The following is a 9167-nucleotide window of genomic DNA, read 5'->3' on the forward strand; positions in this document are numbered from 1 at the left end:
GGAAAAAAGCAACACCAGCAGCCAACAAATGGCACCCAGAGAGCCAGCCTGTTCGGGTGAGTGGAATCTAAGCAGCCGGTGTTTCCCGATCAAGAGATTGTGGCCACGGGAAGTAGAGGAGGCCAAGTCCAGGTGAAGAAGGGTGGGGGGTGGGAAAGTGTATATCGCAAATTACCGGTTGTTTTGTCTCCCGCTGGACGCTCCGTGAGGCTGCTTTCTCGTACCCGCTGTTTGCTGATCTCCGATAGGAGTCCAAGATGGCGGATCCGTGCTGCATTAGCTGGTAGGGGACCTCTGCTTGAATCCCTCCTTGCTCTCCGTTCTCTGTCAGTTTTCTCACTCCAGTTGGTGCTTGGCTGAGTTCTTTATCTCTTCATTTGATGTTTCAGGGTTTCAGGATTGTTGTATTCTCTGTTTGGCTTAGTTTTTCGGATCTTTGCTGTGGAGGGACGGCATGGTGCTTCTGGCTAGAGCGCCATTTTGCCGGAACTGTTGATATCTTCTTAATCTAATCAAAGGTTGAAATTATTTGAAACTGAGTTGCAGTCTTTGCAAGGAATGGTCAGTTCCAGTTTGCTCTTATTTCTAGAGTGTCAGGGATGCTAACTAAAAACTGGATTTTTCCCCTCTTCTCCTTGACAAGCCTGCACTCCAGTTTTTTCCCCCTAGCCCTGTGAGAGGAGTCTCTGTGTGAGCCAGACAAACACTCAGCTACTGACTGAAAGGTTGGAGATTCAAATCTACCCAGAAGCTCCTCAGAAGAGCCTGGCAGTCTACTTCTGAAAGATCACAACCACCAAAAACCCTGCGGAGCACAGTTCTACCCTGAAACACATGGGGTGACATGAGTCGGAGTCAACTCTATAGCAGCTGGTTTGGTTAGCCCGGTGAGACTGACAAAACCTCCGCTCAGCTTCTCAGCCTTTTAGCCACCACTTTCTGTTCAGCTTCCATGCAGTTTGGTTTCTTTGCTAAGGGAAAAGCAGCATCCAAATGTCAGGCTTACCTTTCTGCTTCTCTTCTCTCCAAATCTTGGCCTTCAGATCCTTGCTGCCTTGATAGCTCCCCAGTGCTTTAAAAAACTTTTCTTTTCTTTTTTTTTAATTGTACTTTAGATAAAGGTTTATAGAACAAATAGTTTCTCGTTAAACAGTACACATTGTTTTATGACAATGGTTAACTACCCCACGACATGTCAACACTGTCGCTTCTCATCATTGGGTTCCCTATTACCAGCTTTCCTGTCCCCTTCTGCCTTTTAGGCCTCGTCCCTGGACTGTTGTGCCCCATTAGTCTTGTTTTATGGGACTGTCTAATCTTTGGCTGAAGGGTGAACCTTGGGAGTGACTTCATTACTGAGCTAAAAGGGTGTCCGGGGCCATACGCTCGGGATTTCTCCAGTCTCTGTCAGGCCGGTAAGTCTGGTCTTTGTGAGTTAGGATTTTGTTCTACATTTTTCTCCATCTCTGTTCGGGACCGTCTGTTGTGATCCCGGTCAGAGCAGTCAGTGGTGGCAGCTGGCCGCCATCTAGTTATACTGGATTCAGTCTGGTGGAGGCCATGATAGTTGTGGTCCATTAGTCCTTTGGACTGATCTTTCCCTTGTATCTTGTTTTCTTCATTTTCCCTTACTCCCGAAGGGGTGAGACCAGTGGAGTATCTTAGATGGGTGCTCACAGGTTTTTAAGACCCCAGATGCTACTCACCAAGGTAGAATGTAGAACATTTTCTTTATAAACTGTGTTATGCCAATTGAGCTAGATGTTCCCCGAGACCATGGTCCTCATAGCCCTCCGCCCAGCAATTCAGTCCCTCAGGGAGTTTGGATGTGTCTATGGAGCTTCCATGACCTTTCCTTGTACAAGTTGTGCTGGCTTCCCCAGTATTGTGCACTGTCTTACCCTTCACCAAAGTAAAAAACTTTTCTTTATAAGACATATATTTAATCTAACTTTTCTAGTTGTTCTTGACAGAAAGTTGCCCTGACACAAGTTAACTCATCATAGCTGGAATTGAAAATCTCACATAGATTTTCATGTGTGTGTGTGGGCGGGTGTGTGGTAAAAATATTTATAACATTTGCAGATTCAACAATTTTTTCATGTACGATTCAGTGGCACTGATTACGTTCATCATGTTGTGCAACCATTACCACTCTCCTTTTCCAAATTATTCTACCACCATTAACAGAAACTCAGCGCCCCCTAAGCAATAACTCCCCCTTCCCTCTCCCTCACACCCTGGTCCACTAATAAGCTTTGGTCTCTGTACTTTTTCCTATTTCACATAAGTGGAATCATACAATATCTGTCCTTTTGTGACTGACTTTTTCACTCAGCATGTTTTCAAGGTTCATCCATGTTGTACATTGTACCTGGACTTCATTTCTCTTTATGGTTGAGTAATATTCCATTGTATGTATATACCGCATTTTGTTTTTCCATTCGTTGATGGATATTTAGATTGTTTTCACCTTTTGGCTATTGGGAATAGTGCTACAATAAACACTGGTATACAGGTTTCTGTTTGTGTTTCTGCTTTCAATTCTTTTGGGTATGTGCTTTCAGTTCTTTTGGGTATGTGCCTAGGATTGGGATTGCTGGACCATGTGGTACTTCTCTGTTTTTCACCGTGGCTTTACCATTTTGTATTCCAACCAGCAGTGGATAAGCGTTCCAGTTTCTCCACATGCTCACTAACATGTATTGTTTTCTGGTTTTTTTGTTTGTTTGTTTGTTTTTAATCAGCCACTGTAGAGGGGGTGAGGTGATATAATCTCATTGTGGTTTTGATTTGCATCTCCCTCGTGGAGCCGTGGTGGAGAAGTGGTTAAGAGCTATGGTGACCTACAGCTGCTAACCAAAAGGTTGGCAGTTTGAATCCACCAGCTGCTCCTTGTAAACCCTGTTTCTACCCAGAGCAGTTCTACTCTGTCCTGCAGGGTTGCTATGAGTCAGAATGGACTCGACAGCAATGGATTTGGTTTTGGTTTTATGCCTAATGACATTGAGCATCTTTTCATGTGCTTGTTGACCTTTTGTATATCCTTTTTGGTGAAGTGTCTATTCAAGTCCTCTGCCCATTTTTCGAGTGGGTTGTCTTTTTGTTGTTCAGATAGATTTTTAAAACTATTTTGTCTTGCTTTTCTGGTCCTTCTTTAGTGCAAGAGTTGATCATAACCACCTAGTCTCCTGTTACCAGAAAGGGGGCATTCATATGTTTTAACACAGAATGTATATGTGTATGTTTTTCATTAATGCTTTGATGTAGAGCCAACCTTTTTCTTGGAATGGATCCACTGATTAGGGTTCATTTGGTCTTACATAAACCACTATAATGTATTCTTTATAGGGTCTAGTTTCCACTTCTCTAAGGTGGAGAGATAATTTAAAGATACTTGTGAAGCAATCTGATTGAAGATTCTTCCTAAATTTTTATTTCCCACCCGATTTTCTAAGTATTTCACCCATGCTTAATCGACAACTATTATCTATTTAGACAACTATTATTTTTAGCAACACATTTTTATCTAGTTTTTCCAAAGCATTCAACAAGAAATAACAGTCTTTCTTTTTGCACTTATTCCATTGGTTTACATGTTTAATTCAGTTACATAAGTGGCACAAAAAGGTTTAAGAACAAACACAACTAACTCTTGATAAGCATAGAACTAAGATGGTGGGAGCAGAAGATTGTCTTACTAGCGGCAAGGGTTTGGCAGACTGGCCATTGGTTAGAATGTTTTATGGAGTAAATGCAAAGTGCCAGTTGGTTGTTGAGTTGGTTAAGTAGGCGTTGTTTAAGAGACCTTGTATGGGTCTATGAGGCTGAGATAGCAGCAGCATAAGGAAGAGTGGAGAAGGAGCTCTGGAGATGTGAAGTCTTTAGAACGTGACTGGCGAATAATAAGCACTTAATAAGTTTAAGCTGTTGAGGGTATCATTACTCTTCTCATCATCACTGTGTGGGATGTCAGGAAGAATAGGAAGGAACCCAGATCTGACTCTTGCTCTCCTAACTCAGCTACTGTTCCAAGTTGAAGCTCTTCTAAAAAGAGCCCGGTGCGATCAGCAAACTATGGTGCATCCGTACAATGGAATACTTCTCAGCAATAAAATGGAGTGAGCTATTGATACATGGAACAACTTGGATAAGTCTCAAAAAGTTACATATCATGATTTCATTTATATGAGATTCTATAAAAGGCAAAACTACAGTGATGGGGAACAGATCAGTGGTTGCCAGGGTTTGGGGTAGAGGGAGGGTATGACTTCAAAGGGAGAGCATGAAGGAGTTTTTTAAGGGCAATAGAGCTGTTCTGCATCCTGATTACAGTGGTAGTTAACTTGAATCTATACATGTGTTAAATTTCATAGACTTTTACACCAAAAAGGGCCAATATATGTGTTTTAACTTAAAAAATATATATATATTTAAAAAAACCAACTTGAAAAAAGCACTGTGGAGAGCATCCTAGTCTCTAGACATATCAGCTGGCCTGGCCTCAAGTGCTGGCTGAAGCTTTTGTCGGAGCGGCCTGGTTCCTGTCCTGGTCCATCATCACTCACTGGCTTTTTCCTTCCTCACGTTAGATTGGAGCTGGAGGGAGCATCACAGGGCTGAAGTTTAACCCTCTCAATACCAACCAGTTTTTTACCTCCTCAATGGAGGGAACAACTAGGCTGCAAGACTTTAAAGGCAACACTCTCCGAGTTTTTACCAGCTCAGGCACCTGCAAGTGAGTAGTTTAACCAGTAGGGGAAAGGGCTTCTAGGCCCTAGGTGTAGTTCTGGTGAGAGCTTTCAGACCCCATTTCCTGCACCCAAACCTGGCACGGGGAAGAAGGGAAAGGTGTTCACCTTTCCACCCTTCCTTCTATTTCTTCAGCTCCCTCTTTGGCTGCCCTTACTTTGGTCCAGGGGGGTTACCGCCTTGGGGAGGTGTTCTGGAGTCTCAGCTCTCCTCAGCAAGGCAAGGACTTCAGCCCTTCTATATAAGTCATACCTATGTCAGACTAGACCTTGATTCCAACTAGACAAGTCAATGTGGCATTGGCCTAGAAAGCCACTTAGAGACTGGGGCAAGAACTATGAATTTAAGGTTTAATTCCCTACGTTCAGCTGTGTGTAATGACTTGACCAGCTCCTTGGAAGCTTAAATGGGTAGAATCACATCCATAGAGTCCTTTGGACTCAGCAAGAGCAAGTGGCTGGAGGAATTACAGAATACTTGTCACTTTGATTTCTAGCCAAAGACATAATTCTGAGTGCTCCCTAAGTAATGGTGTGGGGGTCTAACTAGCATTGGCTGTTCTCCTGGGCTGCCCCGTGGGGGTAAGAAACACATGAGCAATTAGGACAGGTGACTGGATAGACACCCTCCCTCTTATTCATAGAAGATGACAAGAGACAGTGTAGCATGGATTTGGGGGTTTGAGAGCAAAATGTGAATGAGTTCTCCTGGCTGGGTGTCAGGATCCCTGAAGTACCCCCTTATCCTATCCCCTCATCCTCGAGTAGTTCAAGGAGCAAAAATAGCAAGCAAGAGCATCTGGGTTATGTATGTGTTTTTCCCTAAGTGCTCAGAAGGGGGCAGAAGTTCCTTTCTAGCCAGGTCTGAGGACCAGAGCTGGGCAGTCCCTGTTTGGTCAGGATTGTCATTTCCTTTCACCCAGAGGCTGGAGAGTGACGGGAGAGAGCAGGTAAATGAGTCTCCCTCAGAATCTGGGGCTATGGGGGGAAGCTACCTTGGGGACCTGCCTTACTGTTCTGAGGTTTGGCTGCTTTGGGGACTGTTACTAGCTGAGAATCCTGGGCCCAGCAGTAAGTGGACAAACATCTGGGCCCCATCTCCCTCAAACCCTCTGTCTGGAAAATAGACAAATCTGTATGTTCCTCACTGGGAATCCATGGCAAGGCAATTATTTATATTCGCTCAACAAATATTGAATGCCTACTGTGTGTTAGACACTGGAGCTGGAACAGTAAATATGTGGCCCTCATCCCAGTCCCCAAGAACCTTATAGCATAATCTCTCCTTTAGCTTCTGGTTCTGCAGCCTGGACGTGTCTGCCGGAAGCCGGGTGGTGGTCACAGGAGACAATGCGGGGCAAGTGGTCCTGCTGAACATGGACGGCAAGGAGGTGCGTTCTCTGTAGCACAGGCCCTCCCCATCCCTCCCTCACCTGCACTCTTGGTTCCATGCCCCCACCTGAACCGAGCTCTTCTCGGCAGCTTTGGAATCTCAGACTGCACAAAAAGAAGGTGACCCATGTGGCCCTGAACCCATGCTGTGATTGGCTCCTGGCCACAGCCTCTGTAGATCAAACAGTGAAAATCTGGGACCTGCGCCAGGTTAGAGGGAAATCCAGCTTCCTCTCCTCGCTGCCACACAGGCATCCTGTCAACGCAGGTGTGACATACCAGACCTCATCTTCCCTGCAGACCCTGCCCATCCATCCGCTCCCGGAGTTTTCCCTCCAAGTTTCGAAGCTGCTAGGTCAGACCTTTTCCCCCTGGTAGCCTCAGCCAAGCTGATGTCCTGGGACCCTTCTGGCTGTGGCTGCCAGAAACTCAGCTGCTGAGTTTGTCCACAGCTGAGGTCCATCTTTTCCCTTCTACCCTATCCAGAGAGGGTGGAGGGAGGGTGCCCTGCAAGAGAAGGCCTGTGAAGGCCAGGGCAACGGGAGGGTCACAGTGCCTTCAGCTCAGGGGCTTTTTGTTTTACCAGCTTGTTTCAGTCCTGATGGAGCCCGGCTCCTGACCACTGACCAGAACAGCGAGATCCGGGTTTACTCTGCCTCCCAGTGGGACTGCCCCCTGGGCGTGATCCCACACCCTCACCGCCACTTCCAGCACCTCACGCCCATCAAGGTGAATGATGGAGGCAAGGGAGATGTGATCATGGGGTCGGCCTGCAAGGGGCAGGGAGCAGATATTGTAAGCCTGGAATCCCAGACACCTTTCTGTCCCGACACAAAGCAGCCTTCTCCTCCTGGCTCTCTCTGCTCCTTTTCTCCTACTTCTGCAATCCCATTTGCTGCTTTTTATGTCTCTCTGATAAGCTATTTTTCTGAGTTTTTTCAGCCCAGCCCTGACATCACTGTAGGCATTTTCTAAGATCCTGATCCTCCCTTCTCTCCTCTTGCGGTTTTAGTTACCTGTGTATGCAGTTGACTCCACAAGCTACCCTTAACCTTCTTAGTTTGTCTCGCAGGTTGAGGGGGCTTCTAATAAGAGAAATAAGTTCCTTAGTTTCCTGTCTCTTCCCAGTTTTCTTGTAATGGTTCATGGTTTCTCTGTCCTTGGTCCCCAGGGTTCACAGCTTTCAAGTCCTGATTCCTTCTTGCCCAAGCCCCTCTACAGTCGGAACTCTGCCAGTTCCTCGACTGTAGTAGCTTCTGTTCTTTTTTAAAGCCTGTACTTCTTTGGTCAGTATAGCATAGTGGTGGGGGGCACCAGCTTCAGGCAGTCAGACGTTCCTGGGTTTTCGAATCCTTGAGCAATTTACTTAACCTTTGGATCTCAGTTTCCCCATTTGTAAAAAGGGAATAATAGTGTCTAACGGATAGAGTTGTTATGAGAATGAGTCAGTATACTTAAAGCACTCAGCAGCATGCCTGGCACCTGGTAAGTATTTAGTAAATCGAAGTGGTTTTCTATCAGAGTGGTCCCCATGTACCTCAAATCAAATCCAAGTTCAGTATCATTCAAGGATCCTTCACCAGTTGGTGTTCCCATTGGTCCATCTGTCCTCATCTCCCACTATATGCTTTCTGCTCTTGGTATCCAGCCAGGCCAATTTACAGCTTCCCATGTGTGATTTTTGTGACTTATTTCCAAGTCATTGCATGTATCGCTTCTTCCTTCCTGTTAACCGTGTCTCTCCTCCTTCAAAACTTGAGATGCTTTCTTAGAAAATCTCATCCAGTGTGTCATTCCACTAACTGCCAGATTTGTTTGTATGGGAAAATCTGGGAACACAGATTTCCTCCCCTTTTATAGCCACTAGTTCTTTTATACTCCACTCTTCGTTATTCACATTGATGGAGGGAGGGGTAGTAGTGGGGTTACTTCAGAACTTCTTATTTGGTTTCAGTACCAGATGCTTTTTACTTTGTCATAGCTTACCTTTTTGGTTAATTTCTGGGTCAGGCTGATGTTAAAGCTTCAGTTTATCAGTTGGTGTGAGTTCGGGAAATGAAAGAGAGAAGGCCAAATGGTATCCTAAGGGCCTTCAAGGGAAGTTAGCAATGCTAGATGCACACACAACTGAAAACCACTCTTAAGAGTTTCATGTGGGTCTCATCTTCATTACTGAATTGCTGGCTTGTTCGTGGCAAAGAATACTTGTGATGTTCCTCTTGATAATGTTCCGCATTTACTCTTGTGACCAGCCTCTCCATCTCCTAGGCAACCTGGCATCCTCGGTACAACCTCATTTTCGTGGGCCGGTACCCAGATCCTAATTTCAAAAGCTGTACTCCCCATGAATTAAGGACGATCGATGTGTTTGATGGAAGCTCAGGGAATATGATGTGTCAGCTCTATGACCCAGAATATTCTGGTATCATTTCGGTGAGGCTTGGGCCCTCGAATAATGATGGGAGGAAGCAGGACTCAACCTACCTTAATGACTAAAAATGACCAGAAACTCGTCCTTGTCTGCCCTTCTCTGGCTCTGCCAATACCTTCACCCTCTCCTCTTGTCTTTGCAGCTCAATGAATTCAATCCCATGGGGGACACGCTGGCCTCTGTGATGGGTAAGTAGGAGCAGGACGTAGCCCCTCAGACTGGCCAAGCCCAACCCTACTCCATTCGGGTCAGTGCAGGCTAACCTCAGCTCAGCCCTGTCACATTCACCCTTGTCAGTAAAGAAGATAACTGGGAGACAGTGGTCTCTTTGGCCTAGGCACTTTTTTTTTTTTCTTCTTTAATTGTACTTCAGGTGAAGACTTATAGAATAGTTTCTCATGAAACAGAAGTGCACATGTTGTTTTATGACATTGGTTAACAACCCCACAACATATCAACCCTCTAACTTCTCAGCCTTTTTTTTTGTGTGAAAATACACATAGCCAAAGATACACCATTTCAAAAATTTCTACATGCACAGTTCAGTGACATTGCCTACGCTCTTCGAATTGTGCTGTTATTCTCACTTAAGA

The 9167-nt window shown here is 45.2% G+C and overlaps 1 protein-coding gene across 1 annotated transcript in view; it reads left to right on the top strand.

Moving 5' to 3' along the window:
- Positions 1-9167, top strand: part of DDB2 (damage specific DNA binding protein 2) — a 24546-nt gene that overhangs the window by 14198 nt on the left and 1181 nt on the right. Inside the window, exons 4-9 of the mRNA XM_004387687.3 lie at positions 4593-4738; positions 6043-6142; positions 6234-6411; positions 6730-6872; positions 8412-8576; positions 8717-8762. Of these exons, the coding sequence (XP_004387744.1) occupies positions 4593-4738; positions 6043-6142; positions 6234-6411; positions 6730-6872; positions 8412-8576; positions 8717-8762 (778 nt within the window). The remainder of the gene's footprint in view (positions 1-4592; positions 4739-6042; positions 6143-6233; positions 6412-6729; positions 6873-8411; positions 8577-8716; positions 8763-9167) is intronic.

Source organism: Trichechus manatus, unplaced genomic scaffold (genome assembly GCF_000243295.1).
Source record: "Trichechus manatus latirostris isolate Lorelei unplaced genomic scaffold, TriManLat1.0 scaffold00191, whole genome shotgun sequence".
NCBI lineage: Eukaryota > Metazoa > Chordata > Mammalia > Sirenia > Trichechidae > Trichechus > Trichechus manatus.